This window comes from Leptodactylus fuscus, chromosome 1 (assembly GCF_031893055.1).
Source record: "Leptodactylus fuscus isolate aLepFus1 chromosome 1, aLepFus1.hap2, whole genome shotgun sequence".
NCBI lineage: Eukaryota > Metazoa > Chordata > Amphibia > Anura > Leptodactylidae > Leptodactylus > Leptodactylus fuscus.
Window position 1 is genome coordinate 212835878 of NC_134265.1, and position 25623 is coordinate 212861500.

General features: G+C 41.3%; 1 protein-coding gene across 2 annotated transcripts in view; it reads right to left on the reverse strand.

The window, feature by feature from the left end:
• The window catches only part of LOC142214220 (scaffold attachment factor B2-like), a 201967-nt gene that overhangs the window by 21954 nt on the left and 154390 nt on the right, over window positions 1-25623 (reverse strand). For both annotated transcript variants that reach the window (XM_075283092.1, XM_075283083.1), the window contains exons 13-15: window positions 18699-18989; window positions 5174-5311; window positions 286-322 (exon numbers count right to left, since the gene is read on the reverse strand). In XM_075283092.1, the coding sequence (XP_075139193.1) occupies window positions 286-322; window positions 5174-5311; window positions 18699-18989 (466 nt within the window). The remainder of the gene's footprint in view (window positions 1-285; window positions 323-5173; window positions 5312-18698; window positions 18990-25623) is intronic.

A 25623-nucleotide genomic window follows, 5' to 3' on the forward strand; every position in this document is an offset into this window, starting at 1 on the left:
AAACGGTCGTTTTAAATAGCACGCACCCATAGGAATGAATGGAAGCGGCCAGCACACAGACTTTGCCGGCGGCCTGCCGCTCAACCCCCTACGTGCCGGCTACGTCCATTCATTCCTATGTGTGCGTGCTATTCGAAACTGGAGTTTCGAATAGTACTCACTCATCTCTAGTAGGCAATTTTTACTTGGTCTCAATTAGAAAAAGTTACCGTATTTAATTATATTTTATGTCTACCTGTATATTTTTTAAAAAAAAATCTCTGAAAACCCCTTTAAAATACTTACATCTCTGCCTCCTGAGCTGGCCCGAGTCTCATCCCTTCTACAAGAATAACATGAAGTGTTAATATATACATATGTACAAATAAATCTGAAACAGCATGGATATCATCAATAGAAAAACAATAAAATAATACATTTCAAATATTACTATGTTCCATCCTTGCCATATCTAAGGGGAGGTTCACACGGAGGAAATTTTGTTAGCTGAAAAATTCAGTTTCAGGAATTTGAAGCTAATATTTCCACTTTTCCAAATTCAAAGAGTCAAGCAAAGAAAAAAAATAAATAAAAATAAATTATATAATATAATATATATATATATATATATATATATATTTTTTTTTTTTTTTTTTTGGGGGGGGGGGGGGTCTATGACCAGCCGCAATAGTAATGCATAGAATCTCCCATAAAATAGTGAAAAAAAGAAGCTTTAAAAAAATATAGTAAAAAAATAAAGTAAATAAAAGTTCTAATTCACTCCTTTCCCTAGAATACATATAAAAGTACAAAAAGACTGTGAAACACATACACATTAGGTATCCCTGTGTCTGAAAGTGTCCGACCTACTGAATATAGGGTATCTGCAGTGCTCCTGTTCCGTCGGGAAGGGGTTAATAGGAGCACCGCAGGTACCCTATATTCAGCCAGGCTGAATTCCAAGTGGGGGGGGGGAAAACCCAGTCTTCAAGCTCAGGGAAAGGGCAGACAGACAACCAAAACACCCCCTCCCCTTCCCCAGTACCCAGCAACTACTGCACCCAAAAACTCCGACCATTTTAATTTTTGAAATTTTCCAGTAGCTACTGCATTTCCCCCCTAGGCTTATACTCAAGTCAATAAGTTTTCCCAGTTTTTTGTGGTAAAATTAGGGGCCTCGGCTTATATTCAGGTCGGCTTATACTCGAGTATATACGGTAAGCCAAATTTTTCAGCACAGTTTTTGTGCTGAAAAAGCCCCCCCTGGCTTATACTTGAGTCAAGCAAAAAATAAAAAAAAAATAAAAAAAATAAAACAGGGGTGGTGGTGGGGGGGGGTCTATGACCAGCTGCAATAGTAATGTATAGAATCTCCCATAAAAACAGTGGAAAAAAAAAAGAAGAGGCTTTAAAAAAATAAAAAAAAGTTCTAAATCCCTCCTTTCCCTAGAATACATATAAAAGTAGAACACTACTTTGACACACATACACATTAGTTATCACTGTGTCTGAAAGTTTGGACACACACACAGTACAGACCAAAAGTTTGGACACACCTTCTTATTCAAAGAGTTTTCTGTATTTTCATGACCATGAAAATTGTAGATTCACACTGAAGGCATTAAAACTATGAATTAACACATGTGGAATTATATACTTAACAAAACAAGTGTGAAACAACTGAAAATATGTCTTATATTCTAGGTTCTTTAAAGTAGCCATCTTTTGCTTTGATTATTGCTTTGCACACTCTTGGCATTCTCTTGATGAGCTTCAAGAGGTAGTCACCTGAAATGGTCTTCCAGCAGTCTTGAAGGAGTTCCCAGAGATGCTTAGCACTTGTTGGCCCTTTTGCCTTCACTATGCGGTCCAGCTCACACCAAACCATCTCGATTGGGTTCAGATCTGGTGACTGTGGAGGCTAGGTCATCTGGCGTAGCGCCCCATCACTCTCCTTCTTGGGCAAATAGCCCTTACACAGCCTGGAGGTGTGTTTGGGGTCATTGTCCTGTTTTAAAATAAATGATGTCCAACTAAACGCAAACCGGATGGAATAGCATGCCGCTGCAAGATGCTGTTGTAGCCATGCTGGTTCAGTATGCCTTCAATTTTGAATTTTAAAACCCCAACAGTGTCACCAGCAAAGCATCCCCACACCATCACACCTTCTCCTCCATGCTTCATGGTGGGAACCAGGCATGTAGAGTCCACCCGTTCACCTTTTCTGCGTTGCACAGAACCAAAGATCTCAAATTTAGACTCATCATATCAAAGCACATATTCCCACTGGTCTAATGTCCATTCCTTGTGTTCTTTAGCCCAAACAAGTCTCTTCTGCTTGTTGCCTGTCCTTATCAGTGGTTTTCTAGCAGCAATTTTACCACATACCTGCTGCACAAAGTCTCTCTCTTAACAGTTGTTGTAGAGATGTGTCTGCTGCTAGAACTCTGTGTGGCATTGACCTGGTCTCTAATGTGACCTGCTGTTAACCTGTGATTTCTGAGGCTGGTGACTCGGATGAACTTATCCTCTGCAGCAGAGGTGACTCTTCCTCTTCCTTTCCCGGGGCGGTCCTCATGTGAGCCAGTTTCTTTGTAGCGCTTGATGGTTTTTACAACTGCACTTGGGGACACTTTCAAAGTTTTCCCAATTTTTCGGACTGACTGACCTTCATTTCTTAAAGTAATGATGGCGACTCGTTTTTCCTTACTAAGCTGCTTTTTTCTTGGCATAACACAAATTCTAACAGTCTATTCAGTAGGACTATCAGATGTGTATCTACCTGAGGTGTGCACAACACAGATGGTCCCAACCCCATTTATAATGCAAGAAATCACACTTATTAAACCTGACAGGGCACACCTGTGAATTGAAAAGCATTTCCGGTGACTACCTCTTCAAGCTCATCAAGAGAATGCCAAGAGTGTGCAAAGCAGGAATCAAAGCAAAAGGTGGCTACTTTGAAGAACCTAGAATATAAGACAGATTGTCAGTTGTTTCACACTTTTTTGTTAAGTATATAATTCCACATGTGTTAATTCATAGTTTTGATGCCTTCAGTGTGAATCTACAATTTTCATAGTCATGAAAATACAAAGAACTCATGAAATACATGATACAATGAAAGAACTCTTTGAATGAGAAGGTGTGTCCAAACTTTTGGTCTGTACTAACCGCTCAGGTAGATGCTCGGTATCAGTGCAGGAAACAGGGATACGGACACTGGGTTGCACACAAGTTCAGGTTTTATTCACTTGCAGTGCATTAATTGCCTTTGCAAAGGCTCAAATAAACAAAACAAAACCCTTCTCGGCTGAGACCTAAACTAAACACAAACAAACTTTTCCCTGTCTGTACAGAAGCCTGGCTTCCATACTCCCACCTTGGCAACAACAATGGGTGGTACATTACCTGCTTTGTATGTTCAGTCTGAACAGGTCAGCTCTGTCAGTGTGGTACCACACTTGACCTGGTGTGGGTTTTTACCATACACCCTTTAGGTGCCCGGCTGGAATATACCTGTTTTCCCAGACCACACCCTTCACTCTCTCACTATATATATATATATATATATATATATATATATATATATATATATATATATATATATATATATATATATATATATATATATATATATATATATATATATATATATATATATATATATACCGTATTTTTCGGACTATAAGACGCACTTTTTTTCCCCAAAATTTTTGGGGAAAAGAAGGGTGCGTCTTATAGTCTGAAGGTGGCGCCTGGCATCCGCTGTAATAGAGAGGCGGAAGCCGGCAAGTGATAGACGCCATTACAGGTGCCGGGGCCTGAGACATCGCTGCGCTCCTCTGCCCTGCATGAAGCCAGCAGCGGCAGGGGCTCCTCCGTCCCCCCGCTGCTGGCTTCATGAAGGGCAGAGGATCGTAGCGATGTCTCAGGCCCCGGCGTCTATCCCTCCCCGGCATCCGCCTCTCTAGTACAGCGGATGCCGGGTCAGTATCCATGGCCCCTTCTCCCCCGGGGCCGGTCCCCACCGGCCCCGTACCTGTAAAGTTGCAGGCCGGCTCCTGCGCGGCGATATCGCAGGAGCCGACCTGTCCGGGTGACAGCCGGGAGCCTAATGAGGCTCCCCGGCCTGTCACTGCTATATATTAGTATTGCGGCTGGTCTCTATGACCAGCCGCCGTAATACTAATATACAAAATGTCCCATAGACGGCAATACAGTTGTATTGCCGTCTATGGGACTTGCGATCAAGTGACCGCAGGTTCAAGCCCCCGGGGGGGGGGAATATAATAGTTAAAAAAAAAAAAAAAAAAAAAAAAAAAGCTTTAAAAATATGAAATAAATAAAAGTTCTAAATCACCTCCTGGTTTTTTTTTCAATACAAGGTGATCTAAGCAATAGATATCCCCCAAAATGGTATAACTAAAAAGTACAGCTGGCCCCGCAAAAAAAAACGCTCTATGCATCCCCGTACAGCTGCAGGGTCACCTGTCAATGTGGCCTTGCAGCTGTTGCAAAACTACAACTCCCATATATTAAAATATTTTACCAGTTTTTGCTTCAAAATTTTTTTTCCCTATTTTCCTCCTCTAAAACCTAGGTGCGTGTTATAGTCCAGTGCGTCTTATAGTCCGAAAAATACGGTGAGATATATATATATATATAAAAAGAGAGAGCATAAACACCATAAAAAGCCCTATTTGGTATAACTGCATCTGTAACAATGTATACTATCAAGACTAAATTATGAAATGTAATCAATGAGCTACAGGCACTCCACAATTATGTCACTGAAAAATATAATCTCTCTCTCAAAAAAAAGTCTGTGTGGAACAAATCAAAAGAAGAAAGAAAATATAACTTTCAATATGCAGTAATTAAAGAACAGAATCTGAATGCAACAAATAAAGCACAATCCATACAACCACTTTAAGTGATTAAAAAAACTACAAGCCACTCAGCTGACTGGCTCCATCCATAGCACCTTGAAGTGCTGTTCATTATCTCAATTAACTTACACGATGCCTTTTTAACTTAGCAGTGCACCAAACAGAAGTGTCTGAGATGCTGACAAGTTTTTCTTAAAATATCATTTAGATGCCCTAACTAATGCCCCCTGATGCCCAGTTTTTAATTGAAGTTTGAAACGTTTACATGAGTACAAAATGGTAAATATTAGCTTGAAAATTACCTGTCAATGTGCAATTGATCCATATACCGTCCACGGTCTCTATTTGTAAAATCTTGATATCTGTCCAGTCTTCCAAAATCGTGATATCGATCATCTAACGCCATTCTCTTTGATTCTGGCCAGTATGAATCATCTCTTCTAAAAATATTTTAAAAAGTAAAGAAAAAAAATTAAAGGTACAAGTTAATGGTTAATGAAAAAACAAGTCTAACCATAAAGCTAAATATAAATTTAAAAGGTGTCTTATCTACAAAAGAGCTGAACCTACCAATTTTGGCAGTACCAGCTGATTATCTTATAGAAATAGGGAATGCGGGGAAAATAATAAAAAAAAAATTATCAAAATTAATAAATATTACGAGTCTACCATATCTTTGCTTTACATTGGCATCATCTTTTAAATGTCCTTTATGTAGTCTGGACATAAGATTTACAAGTGTAGCAGTGATTTTCCAGATTTACAAAAAAATTTCCCAAACTAATTTCTTAGGGACCACTTCAGTTTTGAAAGGGATTTCAAACCCCCAACAAATTACATTTTGAATTGATCGCCAAAAAAAAAAAAAATCATTTCAAATGGTAGAATCCCTTAAATTTATTTTGGACGTTACAAGGCTTACAAGTGTAACCAAAAGAAGTGAGTGATCTGCTCACTAATGGACGTATTAAAAACACAACCTTTATCGATATGCATTGAAAGAAAGGCAATTATAAAATGTATGGTAGCAACCAATAAAAAGAGGGTAAATATATTATGTGTATTAACTCAAAACACATTAAGTGGCCGAGCAGTACAGTGTCCCAACAGATGACACTCCTCTCTGCATCTATTATAGACCACTAGTGTATTAAATACACAAAGGGAGGATAAAGAGCAGGACAGGGGTAGCAGGGGAATTGGCACTCAAAACCAGCCCTATAATAACACTAGCTGGATATTTGTACGAGCTCTCCTACTCCCACACTAGTATAGCCAAACCCTGCCTGCCTATGAGCTAAAGGCTGGTAACTAGCCTAAGTTCGTAATTAATTTGTTTACCCTAAAGGCTGATAACTAGCCTAAGCTCATTGATATTTTGTATTTCCTGACGCGTTTCAACTACGGGCGTAGTATCTTTCATTAGTCCATGGTCTCATCAGAGGCATTTCTAATATCCAGTCTACCCACAAAAATAAGAAATTGCTGGTGCCACGGCACTGATGCTTGGCTGTATGGGGCTGCCAAAAGTACGGTCTTTTAAGGCATAAACCCCGCCCATATCTACGTACATCAACCAATTGCCATCACTCACAGACAGCTGATAATACCTGCTGATACACACAGGGTCGGTGTCTGCCACTGCGCTTACAAGTGTAAGGGTGCATTCACACTGAGTAAACGCTAGCTTATTCTGAACGTAAAACACGTTCAGAATAAGTGGCGTCTAAAGCAGCTCCATTCATTTCTATGGGAGCGGGGATACGAGCGCTCCCCATAGAAATGAATGGGCTGCTTCTTTCACTCCGTGCAGTCCCATTGAAGTGAATGGGGAATGCCGGCGTGTACGCTCCGGCATGAGCAGAGCTTGCCGTATACGCCGGCACTCCCCATTCACTTCAATGGGACTGCACGGAGTGAAAGAAGCAGCCCATTCATTTCTATGGGGAGCGCTCGTATCCCCGCTCCCATAGAAATGAATGGAGCTGCTTTAGACGCCGCTTATTCTGAACGTGTTTTACGTTCAGAATAAGCTAGCGTTTACTCAGTGTGAATTCACCCTAACAGCGATTTTCCAGATTTATAAGGAAATCCCCTAAACTAATTTTTTAGGGATCCCTTCAGTTCTGACGGGGATTATAATGGCCTATATATTAGAAACCTCCAAGGAAGTATCCCATTTTTAAAACTGAACTCCTCAAATAATTCAAAACTGGAATAAAAGAAAAAAACAAAACAAAAAAAAAAACGGGAGGTGAAATTTAGACATTTAATTTTTTTTTTTCAATAATGCATTCATTTTGCCCTAAAATTAAGACATTCACAAGGGGATAAAAGAGAAAATGCATCTCAGTTTATTATGCAATACCCCCCAAGCACAGAAATACACCACGTGTGGGTTTAACCCCTTCCCGCCGATGGCATTTTTTGATTTTCGTTTTTCGTTTTTGACTCCCCTCCTTCTAAACCCCATAACTTTTTTATTTCTCCGCTCCCAGAGTCATATGAGGTCTTAATTTTTGCGGGACAATTTTTTCTTCATGATGCCACCATTAATTATTCTATATAATGTACTGGGAAGCAGGAAAAAAATTCAGAATGGGGTGGATTTGAAGAAAAAATGCATTTCTGCGACTTTCTTACGGGCTTTGGTTTTACGGCGTTCACTGTGCAGCCAAAATGACATGTCCCCTGTATTCTGTGTTTCGGTACGGTTCCAGGGATACCAAATTTATATGGTTTTATTTACATTTTGACCCCTAAAAAAAATTCCAAAACGGTGTTAAAATTTTTTTTTTCTAAAAGTCGCCATATTCCGACGGCCGTAACTTTTTTATACATAGGTGTACGGGGATGTATAAGGCGTCTTTTTTTGCGGGGCCGGGTGTACTTTTTAGTTCTACCATTTTCGGGAAATGTTATTGCTTTGATCACTTTTTATTCAAATTTTTATCAGAATTAAAACAGTGAAAAAACGGCGGTTTGGCATTTTTGACTATTTTTCCTGCTACGGCGTTTACCGAACAGGAAAAATATTTTTATAGATTTGTAGAGCGGACGCGGGGATACCTAACATGTATATGTTTCACAGTTTTTAACTACTTTTATATTTGTTCTAGGGAAAGGGGGGTGATTTGAACTTTTAATACTTTTTATATTTTTTTATATTTTTTTTTTTATTTTTTTTTTGCATTTATTAGACCCCCTAGGGGTGTTGAACCCCAGGGGGTCTGATCACTAATGCAATGCATTACAATGCTAATGCATTGCAAAAAATCATCATCTCTTTTGCAGGCTGTATACACCAGCCTGCAAAAGAGAGAATTTGCAGACCGGCTGGGAGCCTTTAACAAGGCTCCCGGCTGTCATGGCAACGGGGGGTCGGCCCTGGAGCTTGCTCCAGGAGCCGGCGATCCCTGCCAAAATGGCGGCGCCCATGCGCCGCCGGGAAGATGGCGCCTCCGGCGCCTTTGACAGCAGCGCCGGAGGGGTTAATGCCTCCGATCGGTCCGGGGACCGATCGGAGGCATGAGAGCCGGTTGTCTACTGCTTAAAGCAGTAGACACCCGGCGGCTATGACGGCCGCCCGGCTCCCGGGCGGTCGCCATAGTTACAGACCCGACACGCGCCGTACTATTACGGCGCATGTCGGGAAGGGGTTAAACTGAGGTTTGGGCACACGTTTCTGCATAGAAGGGAAGGCGACACTTAGCATTTAAAAGGAAGATTTTGCTGGAATAGTTTTCAGGTACTAAGTTTCATTTGCAGAGCCCCTAGAGTACAGTTGCAATTGAAACCCTTCAAAAGTGACCCATTTTGGAAACTAAACACCACACAGAATTCATCAAAGGGTATAATGAGCATTTTTACCGAACAGCCGTTTCACATGATGCAAAGTTTAGCCCCAGATTTTTCATTTTCGCACAAGGATTAAGGAGAAAAGGTTTCCTAAAGTTTGTTACACAATTTCTCCTGAACACGGAAATACCTATGAGGGGCAACTGATGTATGGATACATGATGGGGCTCAGAATGGAAACAGTGCTATATGGCTTTTTGAGGGCAGATTTTGTTGGAATAGGGGCGTCCCCAGTGCTGTTTGAGGTGCTGGGGAACACCCTCAGTGCTGCAAGAAAACTTGTTTACATACTGAAGAAAACCAGGATATCTACAGAACAGCAGTGAAGAGAAGATTTCTAAAGGTAGGAGAAGAATAGCCTTTTTTAAGGCTATTCCTACATGTTAGGGAGAAAAAATGGGATTCAAATGATTGACTCCCTTTAATGCGTTACAAATTTTGCAGAACAAAATCCCCATCTTGGGACATAAATCAATTATGTCATCATCTTCTGAGATACGTCACATTTTTATTCTTTGGTTGACCAAGTTGGTATATGGCTTTCTTGCAGGGCGACCTGTGCTTTTTATTGGCACTGTTCTGGGGTACATATGACTTTTTGATCACTTTGTAAAGTGTTTTATTTAAGGCGAGATGGCAAAAAAGTGTTTTTGTCGAGTTTTTTTTTACCCCCCTGATGTTCAATGTGCAGGTTAAATTATTTATAGGAAGCTCAGTAAGAATTTCTCTGTGCTTGCTAAATCCATAACTGACTCGACTAAGAAGGGAGTTGATCTCAAGCAGCGGCCCTTGAAAGCAGTGGAGGCTTTTGAAGCTCTGAAAGTTAGGTTTAGCTCAGCTCCAGTGCTTGTTCAAACAGACGAGGGACTGCCTTTTACTGTTTAGGTTGATGCTTCGTCTGTGGGAGTGGATGCTGTACTGTTGCAGGAGAAGGAGGGGTAACTTCATCCATGTGCCTTCCTCTCAAAAAAGTTTTGCCCGGCAGAATCTAATTATGATATTGGTGATCGAGAGTTGTTAGCTATTAAACTTGCCTTACAGCACTGGCGTCATTTTTTGGAGGGTGCTAGACATCCAGCTAAGATCCTTGCAGATCACAAAAATTTAATCTACTGTATTTGGACGCTGCAAAATGTTTAAATGCCAGACAGGCTTGGTGGGGCACTTTTCTTCACCCGTTTTAACTTTTCAGTCACTTATGTTCCCCATACTAAGAATGTCAGGGCTGATGCTCTGTCAAGAAGTGTAATTCCTAATCATGAATCTGACAAACCTGAATTTATGCTGAAAAGGGAAGTTGTATTGACAGCCCTGGATACTCAGTTGAAGGCTCAGATTTTGAAGGCTTGGGATAGTGTTCCTAGGGGGACACCACGGGGTAAGTTGTTCATTTCAATGGTCCTGTGGGCTCAGTTGTTACAGGAATGTCATGACTCCAGACTGGCAGGCCATCCTGTGGTCACAGAAACTAAGAGATTAGTTACTAGGAATTTCTGGTGGCCAAGTTGTAGAGCAGAGGTGACGGTGCATGTGGCTATATGTGCAGTCTGTGCCAGATCTAAAGCCTCTCATGTGCAGACAGCAGGGTTACTGCATCCCTTGCCTATTCCTAATAGTCCTTGGACACATTTGGCCATGGACTTCATTATGGATCTGCCACGCTCGGAGGGTAACACCGTTATTTGGGTCATGGTTGATCAGTTTAGCAAAATGTGTCACCTGATTCCTTTTCCTAAGTTGCCCACGGCCAAAATTTTGAAAAAGGAATTTGTTAAAAATGTTGTTCGTCTGCATGGAGTTCCGGAGGACATTTTTTCCGACAGAGGTTTTCAGTTTGTAGTTCATTTCTGGAGGGCATTTTGTGGCAGACTGGGTATAAATTTGTCCTTCTTCTCCGGGTACCATTCAGAGTCCAATGGGCAGACAAAGAAAAAAAATCAAGATATTGAGCAGTTCCTTTGTTGTTTTGTGTCCGATAATCAGGATGATTAGGTGGATTTTTTTTTTTTTTTTTTTTTTTTTTTTTACCTTTGGCCGAATTTGCTCTCACAACCATGATTCCTCAGAGGCAGGCTGCTCTCCGTTTTTCTGTTTTAATGGTAAATACCCTATTTTTGGGCCCTTTTCTGGAGCAAAGTCAGAGGAGGAGTCTTTCTCTAATAATATGGAGGATGTCTGGGTCAGGATAAGGAGAAATCTGGAAGCCTGTTCGAGGAGAACTAAAATGATGGCTGACAGGAAAAGGAGAAAGGTTGACTTTGTGGTGGGTGATCGGGTGTGGCTGTTAAAAAAAAAAAAAAAAAAATGAAGTTGAAGGTTCCCTCTAAAAAGTTGGGTCCTAAGTTTGTGGGTCCTTTTTCCGTGACTGAGCTTATTAATGAAGTTTCTGTCAGATTGGACATTTCCCCCTCATGGAAAATAAACTTGGTGTTCCATGTCTCCCTGTTGAAGGTGAGTGTGGCGGGGGCTGTGCCTCCACTGGATTCGGATGTTGAGTATGAGGTCTCTCGGATTGTAGACTCACAATTTTTGAGGGGAACCCTTCAGTATTTGGTTGGCTTGGAAGGGGTATGGTGTGGGTTCGGGCCTCTGAGGTGTCTGTGCCTAGGTTGGTGGCTGCCTTCCACCGAAGGTATCCAGACGGGGCTTGTCCTGGGAATCCCCGTTGAAAGGGGGGGGGTTACTGTCAGGATTTGAAACAGCGTCTTGCGGCTTTCCTGGTAGGTTCTCTAGGGTAGGGTATCCTGGGGACAGCTACTTTTGGAGCATTCATCTCTGATACGAGCTGGGCAACACATACTGCGCACTGACATGAGATATTGCGAGAAAAATTTCCATTTTCACCATCAGATGCACATTCATTTCTTGAAAATAAATGAATGCCATACTTGGGGAGTTAAAAGTGTTCACTATACCTCTTAATAAATTGCTTCAGGGGAGTAGATTCCAAACTGGGGTCATATGTCAGTATTCAACATTACTTGCATTTCAGAAGCTCTGCAAAAGTGGCGTCAAGAACTCTATGACATCCAAAAATCTAATTGTCTAAATTTGTGCTCTAAATAAGAAATTCTGTGACTGTTTGTGTGCCCAAACAGCAGTCTTGTATACAGCTGTCCTGTATCCAGTGCAATACATGTGGGCATAAACTGCAGTTTGAGCACACAGCAGGGCACAGATGTGAAAGAGTGCTATGTATTTTGGATTGCAGATTTAGCTGTTTGGTATTTGGACGCCATGTCATGTTTGCAGAGCCTTTAAGGTACTAGCAAAGTGGAATCTCAGACGTAAATGCACAGCAATTGGTAAAATATGAATATGGAACTGAAATCATCTATCCTCAAGCCATTTCGGAGTTGAAAAACTTATTTAAATGAATGGGAGGGGAAAAAATGTATTGTGTTTTTTTACACTGTTTTTGCAAAACAAAAACACTTCAAAAGCCACTAGCATTTTTCAAAAGTGAAGATTCCAGGTCCATGAAGTGTGCGGGAGTAAAAAAAGAAAAAAAAAAAAAAAAACGTAATAAAAATGCATATTAAACGGCGGCATAAAAACACAGCAAAAAACAGTGATGTTCTGATTACTGGTTCAATAGTATAAAGGAAGTCAACCTATTTTCTTGAAGTTGAGAACTAGCTGATTAAGTCATCCTGGGAGTGGCTTTTCTTGCAGATGCATTCTGCAATCCGGAAAGCATGTCCCAGTTTTTTTTAGTCAGGTCCGTGTGCCAGGGTTGCCTGTTGATCAGTTGAGCTGTGGTGTTTTGTGAAGTCAGCCATAGAGTCAAAGGTTGAAGTAATGGTGGTAATATAAAAGGCAGCAGTGGCATCTGCGTCCTGGAGCAAGGATATGTCAGTGAGAAATAGAGAATGTGACTATTAACCCCTTCCCGACATGCCGGGTGTTTAACTATGGCGGCAGCTCGGGAGCCGGGTGTCCGACATAGCCACCTGGTGTCTGTGGTTTCATACAGCGGACACCATGCGCTAATGCCCACGGACGGTGCCAGCACAGATTGCGGGCATTATTCCCATTTTCCAGGCACCACCATTTTGCCAGTGATAGCGGCGCTTGGAGCATTGGCATGACAGCCGGGAGCCTTGTGAAGGCTCCCAAGCCTACGGCATTGATTTTCTTTTGCAGGCTACTCTACGTAGCCTGCAAAAGAAATGATGATTTTTTGCAATGCAACAACTTTGTATTAGTGATCAAGGTGTCTAATAAATGCCAAAAAAAAAAGTAAAAAAAAATAAAATATATATATATATATAAATAATAATGTATAAATATATTTATCTATATATATATCTATATATCTATCTATCTATCTTAAAAAATTTTTTTTTAAAGTATTAAAAATTCAAATCACCACTCTTTCCTCGGAACACATATAAAAGTACTGTGAACATATACATGTTAGGTATTCCTGTGTCCGGTCTACAAATCTATAAAAATATTTTCCCCATAAAGTAAACGCCAGAGTGTGTGTGTGTGTGTGTGTGTGGGGGGGAGTCAAAAGTGCAAACCGCCGTTTTTCACTGTTTTCTTGTACACGGAAGTATACAAAAGTTACGGATGTCCAAATATGGCGACTTTAAGAAAAAAAAAATTGGCACAGTTTAGGATTTTTGTTAAGAGGTTAAAATGTAAAGAAAAAAAAAAAGTATAAATTTGGTATCCCCGGAAAAATTTTTCCGCAGACATTAACACCTCATATGGCTCTGAGAGCAGAAAAATAAAAAAGTTATGGGGTTTGGAAGGGGGAGAGTCAAAAACGAAAAATGAAAATTGAAAAATGCCCATGGCCGGAAGGGGTTAAGGCAGTTAAGGTTCCTGCAGGAGTGAATGGGTTTTGGGTTTGGGTTGTCTATTACAGAGAAGAGAATGTTGTTAAGTTGTGGTCAGAGGACAAGGTTGAAGAGTTATAGAGGTTGGATAAAAGCAGAGGCTGGTGAATAAGAGGTCAGTATATTCCCCTTTATGTGAGAAGCAGAGGAGGACCATTGAGAGAGACCAAAGGTGGTGGTGGGGAACAGGAAATTGTAATAGGAGGTGTGGTTTGAGTTAATGTGAAATGTTGAAATTGGGGCAACAAAGCAATTGTCAGACAGGAGGATGCCAACACTTCCTCTACAAGGTTTGTTATTTGGGCGGGGAGTGTGCGAGAATTGTAGCCCACCACAGGAAAGGGAAGCAGGGAGGGTAGTATCTGAGGGTATAAACCATGCTTCTGTGATCCCAAGAAAGGAAAATTAACGAGAAGAGGTCATGGATATAATCAAATTTATTAAGTATGGAGTGAGAATTCCACAGTGAATTTGAGAGGGCTTGGGGAGGTGCCGAAGCGGTAGGAACAAGCAAGTTAGATATAAGGCCTGGTTCATATCTGCATTTGGGTTTCTGTTCGGGGAGTCCACTTAGGGACCTCCAAACGGAAACCTATACGCATAGAAAAGCAGTTAGCTGGGAAAACACGCGGACCCCATACGCAAATGTGAATCGGGCCTAAGATGCATGTGGTTCTGCTGGTGCTGACTGAGTTAAGAGGGAGAAGATCTGACAGTAGGGATGTAATGATGTGGTCCAGGATTAGGAGATATGTTGCTAGACGTAAGGAGAAGCAGGGAGGGAGATATCCGTTCTAAGTTGGAAAGAGTGTGGGAAGGTTATGCATTTCTGGGCAGAAATCGTGCAAGTTTGGGAGTAGCAGTACAGAGAAAGTCAGATAGTGTGGTAAAATAGATGGATAGCTAAAGATCTTGTTACTAACTATGGTGGTTTGGGGTGGAAGAGCCTTCAATAGGCTTCTGGCTGTTATGGCAACAGGATGCTCATTCCAGAGACCGGCATGATCAGTGCGGGCATTAGCCTCAGAACTCAACTGTATGGAGGCCATATTTAAATTTGGTATCCGCTGTAACCTATGTATTTAAGTAGTTTTAGCTGATGCCACATGAAGAAATCACGTTAAAGACAAATACCTGTGACGCAAGGTTCACACCTGCGTTCTACTCTCCGTTCTGTGTTTTCCGTCTTCTGCATGCCAGAAGACGGAAAGCACAGACCGGGTCCGGCCATGAGCGGCGGTGAGCGTTTTATGCTCTCCGCCGCGAAACCGGATTTTTAAATCCGGACACACAGAGTACTGAATGTCAGCCCTGATTTAAAACTATTCCTGCAAGTGAGCACTTTGTGATAAGTGCAGACTGAAATTATTGCCCCAAAGTTACACTGTGATTAGAGACATTTTTATCATCACTTTAATTTACATAATTTAACACTTCATGGTAACCACAGAGAAGTGAAACTGCCTTCCTATTCACATTGTGCTAGCAGAACTTGTTCCTCAGCCAGCCCCTCCTTCACTTTCTTCCTGCATGTTTGCTCTAATCAAAAAGCCTAGCTCAAGATAACACAAGCAGTTTATAGCCATCTACTATACTAAACTAATAGCTAATTTACACATAGACTAGGGGTCCAGAAAATAAGCCATGATGAATATAAAACCTATTTTTTATTTTTTGGAAAAACTATAGGTATGTAGCCCCTGTTATTAAAAGAAATAGAAAATCAAAATTTTAATGTTTATGTGCAATAATATATATATATATATATATATATATATATATATATATATATATATATATATATATATTTGTTTTAGCTAAAAGAAGCAAAATGTACTTTTTATACCACATTTTACACCATTCAGCCATTCAGCTTATTTAACAAATAAGGATACTTAATTGAAGCCTTATGTGTCCTGAAAAAAAGACATGGTATAAATAGTTGAGATATGCAAAGCCATTAACCCTTTCACTGCCAAGGGTCTCTGGAAATTTTGCACCTCCAGTAGCCAGAGCAATTTTCACAGTTTTTGAGAAATTGCAACATTAAAAAAGCATCCAACCCCCCCCCCCCATACCTATATATTTTCTTAAAGTAGACACCTGCAGCATTGTCAGAATGCCACTTGGTACTGTATACAAACAGGCACCTTCATGCAATTTTGATTTTAAGTGAATGTTTTATGAAAAAATGCAAATAAATGTATATTCGTTGCTAAAAGCGGAAACCAAACAAAAATATTATATGCACCAAACCTCCTAAAAATAAGAGTTCAACATGTGCAGAGTTAATTCATATCACTATGGCCTACACCCGCATGCACAAGTCTTCAGAAAATCACCAGAACCGGAAGGAATAAAAAGCTTTGAAGCTGGAAATGTTAAAAAAAAGTATCATCCTGTAAAATGTAGGGATTACACACCATGAAAAGTAAGTGGACCCCTAAACCCTATATATTTTTTGAAAGTAAACAACCTGAAGTTTATAAATGTCTTAATGGGTCATCGATAGCCACATCCACATTCATGCAACTTTGTGGCAAACACAATAAATGTTTTGAAAAACTGAAACACATATTTGCACCTAAAACTCATGTTCAATCTCACATTCATATACAAAATACATTTAATAGCTTAAGGTGTATACAATGTGTAAACGACCTCCTACTCTGCTCTTCTCTCATCTGCTCCTCACACAACCGCCTCCAAGATTTCTCACGTGCATCCCCCATACTCTGGAACCCCTTACCAAGACACATGAGACTGATCCCCACAATCACTGGATTCAAGAAGGCCCTGAAGACTCACCTATTCAGGAAGGCCTACAACCTCCAATAACACTATCACCACACCACCATCTGAACTGTCTCCCCCCTCTCCTTCTGTCTCTACCCCCTTCCCACATAGATTGTAAGCCTTCGCGGGCAGGGCCCTCTATCCCACCGTGCCAGTCACTGTTAGTATTATATCTACCTGTATATTTTGTGTATTGTATATAAACCCCCAAATGTAAAGCACCATGGAATTAATGGTACAATATAAACAACAATAATAATAAAAATAATAATAATAATATATATACTTTATGTACCGCAAACATCAACTACAACAAGAGCTCGGACTCCCATAAACACTAATACAGAAGACAGGCAGGATTTTGCTTTTATTCACTAATATGTTAAAAATCTATACTGCACTTACCAAACTGTGACACCAAAATCTAACTTTTTTCATATTACACAGCATACCGTATATAAAAACACAATTTAATAATTCATATATACAACCACATTCATTCAACTTTGCAGCAAACAGAGATTGCAAGCAAAAATTGCACAAAAATTCTAATTTGCCACGAAAGTGCCAGCTCAAGCAATCCCTTTCTGCAAGCAAAATGTACTTTTCAAAAAACTACAAGATGTCAGGAGTTCATACATAACACAAATATATATTTACAGGAGCGGGTGTTAAAGAAACGCCAAAATCGCAGAAATGCACCATTCCATTTTGTGCATGCAAACTAAATAGAACTTTACATAAAAATATTATTTTCCATCCTACTATAAAAATTTTAGGCTATTCTTTTCCTACCTTTCGTCGTCTTCTCCGTGCCGCCGCTCGCTTACAATCCCGGTTTCTCTCGGTATGCAAGTTAGCTCTCTCACAGCATTGGGGGCGGGCCCCAGCAATCAAACAGCACTGGGGGCATCCCCAATGCTGCGAGACAACTCTCTCCAGGGCCGCCTCCATCTTCGTCAGGAGCGTCCTCTTCCTCTCCTTCTTCCGGCGGTGACTTGTAACCTCTAGGCCTCGGGCAGAGCAGACTGCGCATGCCTACAGGCCACGAGAAAATGGCGGCTTACAATACTGTGCAAGCGGCCATTATCTCATGGCCTGTGGGCATGAGCAGTCTGCTCTGCCCAAGGCCCGAGGCCTAGAAGTTATAAGCCCCTGCTGGAAGAAGGAGAGGAAGAGGACGCACCTGACGAAGATGGAGGCGGCGCTGGAGAGAGTTGTCTCGCAGCATTGGGGATGCCCCCAGTGCTGTTTGATTGCTGGGGCCCGCCCCCAGGGCTGCAAGAGAACTCATTTGCATACCAACAAGAACTGGATTTGTACAGAAAGGCAGCGCACAGAAGACATTGAAAGGTAGGAGAAGAATAGCCTTTCTTAAGGCTATTCTGACGTGGTACCTAGAAAAAAATTGTGTGTCAGTGATAGGAATCCTTTAAAAAGATATCGCTGCTCCTGAAAGGGTTAATACAGATGAGTGTTCTTTTCACACACACATATAGATAGATAGATAGATAGATAGATAGATAGATAGATAGATAGATTGATAGATAGATAGACACGGTGCAATTTTTCATTGAATTTTAGAAAAAATGGCTTAAAACACAATAAAATGTGATATAAATTTTGAAATAAAATATTTTTTGAAAACATTTAATAAAATTTAACAAAGAGAAACAATTCTAATGCAAATTTGATATTAAAAATTAAATATATTTAGTATGAAACTTTTTAAACAGTTTTGATGAGCACTGTACATTGAAGAAGAATTGGTTGGATAACCCTTGGCGTGTTGGATAACCCTTGGCATTAATTACAGCTTTGCATCTTCTAAGCATTGATTCCACCAGATTTTCTAATTCTTCCTAACTTATAATGTGGAACCAAGAATTAATTATGGCCTCTATTAATTCCTGTTTGTTCTTGGCATGTTTTTTGGCCACAATCCGCTTCAACCTCAACCACAGATTCTCGATGGGGTTAAGATCTGGGCTGTATCCAGGCCAAGACAGCAGTTCTACATTGTTTTCACTAAACCACTTCTTGCATGGCATGGCGCTCCATCCTGCTGAAAAATATAACTGTTTCCTGAGCCAGATAAGTCTCGCAAAGTCTGACTATATATAAATATATGTATATATGGAGAGAGAAAGAGAGAGTGCGAGAGAGAGAGAGAGAGAGAGAGAGAGAGAGAGTGCGAGAGAGAGAGAGTGTGTGTATATATATATAAACCATATTCAGGGTAGATAAGCTGTATTATTTCCTGGATATCAACCTTAAAAACTACATAACATATATTTTAAAACTTTAAAGTGTAAGGGCTTACCTGAAATCTGTATCATATGGTCTTCTGATTCCCGAACGGCGATCTTGCTCATAACGTAATCGTTCCTGCTGTCGACGAAGCTCCTCTCGTTCTCTCTGAATACGATCCTGTTCGATCCGTCTTTCTTCCTCTATTCGCATTCGTTCCCTTTCCAGTCTCTCACGTTCCATACGTTCCCTTTCTAGGCGTTCCCTTTCAAACTCGAGTCTCACACGTTCTCGACGTAGACGTTCTCGTTCTTCTCTTTCACGAGCCATAAGAATTCGCTCTCTCACTCTTTTGTCTCGTTCTCTATTGCAAAAATATTAATATACAATACATGAATGCACATATATACACACAGACAGCCTTGCGATAGTATTCGGCACCCTTGAACTTTTCAACCTTTTGCCAAATTTCAGGCTTCAAATAAAGATATAAAATTTAAATTTTTGGGGGAAGAATCAACAAGTGGGACACAATTGTGAAGTGGAACAAAATTTACTGGATATTTTAAACTTTTGTAACAAAGAAAAAACTGAAAAATTGAGCGTGCAAAATTATTCGGCCCCCTTGCGTTAATACTTTGTAGCGCCACCTTTTGTGGCGATTACAGCTGCAAGTCACTTGGGGTGTGTCTCTATCAGTTTTGCACATCGAGAGACAAATTCTTGCCCATTCATCCTTGCAAAACAGCTGGAGCTCAGTGAGGTTGGATGGAGCGCGTTTGTGAACAGCAGTTTTCAGCTCTTTCCACAGATTGGACTCAGGTCTGGACTTTGACTTGGCCATTCTAACATTTGGATATGTTTATTTGTGAACCATTGTAGATTTTGCTTTATGTTTTGGATCATTGTCTTGTTGGAAGATAAATCTACGTCCAAGTCTCAGGTCTTTTTCAGTCTCCAACAGGTTTTCTTCCAGAATGGTCCTGTATTTGGCTCCATCCATCTTCCCATCAATTTTAACCATCTTCCCTGTCCCTGCTGAAGAAAAGCAGGCCCAAACCATGATGCTGCCACCACCATGTTTGATAGTGGGGATGGTGTGTTCAGGGTGATGAGCTGTGTTGCTTTAACGCCAAAAATATCGTTTTGCATTGTGACCAAAAAGTTCGATTTTGGTTTCATCTGACCAGAGCAACTTCTTCCATATGTTTGGTGTGTCTCCCAGGTGGTTTGTGGCAAACTTTAAACAAGACTTTTTATGGATAACGTTGAGAAATGGCTTTCTTCTTGCCACTCTTCCATAAAGGCCAGATTTGTGCAGTGTACGACTGATTGTTGTCATATGGACAGACTCTCCCAACTCAGCTGTAGATCTCTGCAGTTCATCCAGAGTGATCATGGGCCTCTTGGCTGCATCTCTAATCAGTCTTCTCCTTGTTTGAGATAAAAGTTTAGAGGGACAGCTGGGTCTTGGTAGATTTGCAGTGGTTTTATACTCCTTCCATTTCAATATTTTTGATGGCACAGTGCTCCTTGGGTTATCTTTTTGGATCCAAATCTGGCTTTAAACTTCTCCACAACAGTATCTCAAACCTGCCTGTTGTCTTCATTGGTCTTGATGATGCTCTTTGGGCTATAAACAGAACTCTAAGACTATCATAGAGCAGGTGCATTTATACCGAGACTAGATTACACACCGGTGGATTCTATTTATTATCATCATCAGTCATTTAGGACAACATTGGATCATTCAGAGATCCTCACTGAACTTCTGGAGTGAGTTTGCTGCACTGAAAGTAAAGGGGCCGAATAACTTTGCACGCCCCACTTTTTAGTTTTTCCTTTGTTACGAAAGTTTAAAATATCCAATACATTTCGTTCCACTTCACAATTGTGTCCCACTTGTTGATGATTCTTCCCTAAAAATTTTAAATTTTATACCTTTATGTTTGAAGCCTGAAATGTGGCAAAAGGTTGAAAAGTTCAAGGGGGCTGAATACTTTCGCAAGGCACTGTATATATCAGATTCACAGCAGTAAATTCAACATCAACCTAACCACAGTACAACAGTTCAAGTGGGGTTTCCAAATATGCTTCTGTCATTTAGCTTTGGGGCCAAACTTTCATGATAAAGCTGTTTTATTCAAATGTATAATGTTTTTAGCATGTCCTTGTTTTTTGACTAAGCTACCGTGTTTATGATTTAAAATTTTTAAAGTGCATACATTTCAAAATATACTCACTCTACTACACAGAAATGCTGCGCATTCCATACACAGCTCTGATGCTTAAACAACTACTACTTATAAACGCATTTCTGCTGCATGCTTACTTTTACTACAAATCACTGCCATATTGAAAATTACCAAAATCCTTCCAAATCTGCAGATCATTCTGTCTCAGAAGGTGATTTAAAGTGATTAGTCACATACTCATTACATCAAAGGTAGGAGGACCTGCACAATTCATGCTCTCCTGTTCTGAACTGATCAAACAAACAGAGAGGTAAAAAGGTGAGCAGACAAAGAACTTTATCAGCAGCTCAGAAGTCAGAAGTTCTCCTACAATCCCTGTTCTTGTCAGTATGCAAGTTGGCTCTCTCACAGCACTGGGAGCGGGCTCCAGCGCTCAAACAGCACTGGAGCAATTCTGCGAGAGAACTCTCTCCAGCGCTGCCTCCATCTTAGTCATCAGCATCCTCTTCGGCCTCTTCTTCCGGCGGTGGCTTGTAACTTCTAGGCCTCAGGCAGAGCAGACTGCGCATGTCCACAGGCCACGAGAAAATGGCCGCTTGCACAGTATTGTAAGCGGCCATTTTCTTGTGGCCTGTGGGCATGCGCAGTTTGCTCTGCCCAAGGCCTAGAAGTTACAAGCTACCGCCGGAAGAAGAGGATGAAGAGGATGCTGCTGACGAAGATGGAGGCGGCACTGGGGCGGGCCCAGCGCCCCCAGTGCTGCGAGAGAGCTAATTTGCATACAGAGAGAAACCGGGATTGTAGGTGAACAGCGGCACGGAGAAGACGATGAAAGGTAGAAGAAAAATAGCCTTTCTTAAGGCTATTCCGAAGTGGTACCTAAAAAAAATTGTGTCTGACTGATAGGATCCCTTTAAAAGGGTTTTTCTTCTGAAACATAACCATATTTAGATTTGTAGATAATTGAAAGTTAAACATTTATTGTCTGCAAAACTAAATATGATTATGTTTGTAGGAAAAGACCTTTAAAGGAAACAAAATCAAAAAATTAATCTAAATCAACTTTTAAATGATGACATCATCTATATAAACTAAATCCCAAACTGTTATGGTTTTCACACTGGCCAATAAGCCTCATAATGAAATGAAAGATCCTTCTCCACAACTCTCTACAGAAAAAAACATTCTTATCCACACAATTTAGGCTGCATTCACACTACCGTTGGGGACCATCAGCAGTGTCCGTGGCTTTTACTGAATCTTGCTGGCTTTTTCCCATAAAAAAGCCCTTTTCTTGCCATGCAAATTAGTCTTCACAGAGCACAGGGTACGAGGCATCGTTCTCTCCCTGCATCGCTGCCCCCTTGCTGTTCACGCCTTGTAGGTAGTGGCCAGATGACTAGGATTTTATTTTGTATGGTTATTGTTACTAATAAAACTGGTTGCAGCTAGTTGTACCATACTTGGCTGGACTGGACTCTTGTTATTAGTCTTACGCTGGGTTCACACCTGCGTTTGGGGTCTCCGTTCTATGGTTTCCGTCTTCTGCATGCCAGAAGACGGAAACCATAGACCGGGTCCGGCCGTGCGCGGCGGTGAGCGTTTTAGGCTCTCCGCCGCGAAACCGGATTTTTTTATCCGGACACAGAGTACTGCATGTCTGACTCTGTGTCCGGATTATAAAACCCGGTTTCGCGGCGGAGAGCCTAAAACGCTCACCGCCGCGCACGGCCGGACATCTCTCTCACCCATTCAAATGAATGGGTGAGAGAGACTCCTGCAGGTTTCCGTATCCTGCCTGTGTTTTAGGAAACGGAAACCTAAGTACGGAGTGCCGGGCCGCAGATGTGAACGAGCCCTTATAAGGAAAATTGGTTACTTGATGAATTTGTGATATCCATAACATAATTAGTTCTTTGCAGTTGGGAAATCCAGATCTTTAATTATTAGAATGAATGAATCAAACTTTTTTGGAACATAAAATAACATACAATGTTTTAAGCAGTCAGGAGGTTGTACCATTTTCTTGCTGTTCTCAATGAATGAATAGCTGTATTGGAAGTGGGCATATAAGTGTATACCTTTAGGTCACAGGGAAAATCTATCAGCAATTGTAACTGGAATATGTTCAACTGGGATGATTTTGAAGGTATGCAAAATGAGAATGTTGGGACAGGGGGAAAACATATGCATTCGGGTTAGGGACTGGCTTACTGATAGGAAACAGAGTGTACTTGTTACGCTGGGTTCACACCTGCGTTCATGTCTCCGTACTATGGTTTCCATAGACTATGGAAACCATAGACCGGGTCCGGCCGTGCGCGGCGGTGAGCGTTTTAGGCTCTCCGCCGCGAAACCGGATTTTTTATCCGGACACAGAGTAGTGCATGTCCGACTCTGTGTCCGGATTATAAAACCCGGTTTCGCGGCGGAGAGCGCAAAACGCTCACTGCCGCGCACGGCCGGACAGCTTTCTCACCCATTCAAATGAATGGGTGAGAAAGTCTCCTGCAGGCTTCCGTCTCCTGCATCTGTTTTATGCAGGAAACGGAAACCTGCAATAAGGACCGAACAACGCAGATGTGAACGAGCCCTTAATGGTAAATATTCAGACTGGGTTACAGTCACCAGTGGGGTGCCACAAGGGTCAGTATTAGGTCCTCTCTTCTTTAATATCTTTATTAATGACCTGCTAGAGGGTTTACAAAGCAGGGTGTCCATATTTGAAGATGATACTAAACTTTGTAAGGTAATCAAAAATGAGGAGGATAGTAGAATATTACAAGGGGATCTAAGGAAGCTGGAAGCATGGGTGGAGACTTGGCAAATGAAGTTTAATGTTGACAAATGTAAGGTAATGCACTTTGGTCGACGTAATAAAATGTATGACTATGTACTTAATAGTAAATTACTGGGTAAGACTGCCAATGAAAAAGACTTAGGGATTTGGGGCTGTACATCTCACCCAGACTAATAAGGTGGGTGAGATGAGAAAACTCCAGAAAGACTGGTTCTCAGCAGATAATTCTGTCTGCTGAGTGTTATTTCAAAGTTCAGGTAGTGGGACCTGTCATTCCACCCCCCTCCAGTCCACACTTTGGGAATGTTCCATCAGCAACTCAGCTGTTGAGAGTCTCCTCGTCAAGGAGGCTTAAGTAGTCAGCTCCAGCAGCAGACTTTGGCAGAGCTTGGCTGGAGTGCCAAACAGAGAAGTCATTTTTGGAGCTGTGTCCTGAATTATTCAACTGGCTTTTGATTTCTGCTATTATAGGTGAGGTAACCTATTCTATGTTCAGTTAGAGCCTAGCCGGGCAGGTATTTATTTTTGTATTGTTTTCCTTTTGTTGCTGCACTACCTTTTTGAGTGAAAATACAACTCTACTTTTGTTTTGGACTAAAGAAACTGGACTTGTGTGTCTATGCCACCCCACCTAGCAACCCCAGACCCTGCCAATATATATCTATATTATCTATATTATAAAAATGAATTCTTATTTGTCTGTTCTATATGCGCGACCAAATGACTGGACCGATCTTCACCAAATTTGGCACACATATACTTCAGGAGTCCGGGAAGGTTTAAGATGAGAATCCAATTCACTCGGACGTACCGTTCCGGAGATGCAGCTTTCCCAACACCCTGACCCCCCATTAGCCAAAACAAACCTGCAAGTCTTTCACTCATATTCCAACTGCAATACACACTGTCACTCCACGTGTACGATCCAACACTGATATACACACTGAGATACACACATCAGAGGATTAGATACACAGATCAGCACACAGTATCAGATATCAGAAGATTAGATACCCGCGTCTGCACACAGTTCCACACGCCAGAGGATTAAATATACGCGTCTGTACATAGTTCCACAAGCCGAAGGATTAGATACACGCGTCTGCACACAGTTCCACATGCCAAAGGATTAGATACGTGTGTCTGCACAAAGTACCACACGCTGGAGGATTAGAAACACAAGTCAGCATACAGTATCATACAGTTCCACATGCCAAAGTATTAGATATGCGCAACTGCACACAGTTCCACATGCCAGTGGATTAGATACGCGTCTGTACACAGTACCACAAGCCGGAGGATTGGATACACGCCAATGCACACAGTTCCACATGCCGCAGTATTAGATACACACATCTACACACAGTTCCACATGTCACGGGATTAGATATGTGTGTCTGCACAAAGAACCATACTCTGGAGGATTAGATACACAGGTCAGCACACTATCACAGGCCAGAGGATTAGATACGCGCGTCTTCACATAGTACCACATGCCAGAGGATTAGATATGCACGTCTGCACACAGTTCCACATGCCGCAGGATTAGATACACGCCACTGCACACAATACCACACGCCGGAGGATTGGATACATGCCAATGCACATAGTTACACATGCCAAAGGATTACATACGCACAGCTACACACAGTTCAACATGCCATGGGATTAGATATGCGTGTCTGCACAAAGTACCACACGCTGGAGGATTAGATACACAGGTCAGCACACAGAATTACACGCCATAGGATTAGATACAGGCGTCTGCACACAGTTCCACATGCTGGAGTACCACACGCCAGAGGATTAGATACGCACATCTGCACACAGTTCCACACACCAGAGGATTAGATAGGTTTGTCTATACACAGTTACACATGTTGCAGCATTAGATACACACGTCTGCGTACAGTTCCACATGCCAGAGGATTAGATACGCACGTCTTTACACAATACCAGAGGATTAGATACACGCGTCTGCACATAGTACCACATGAAGGAGA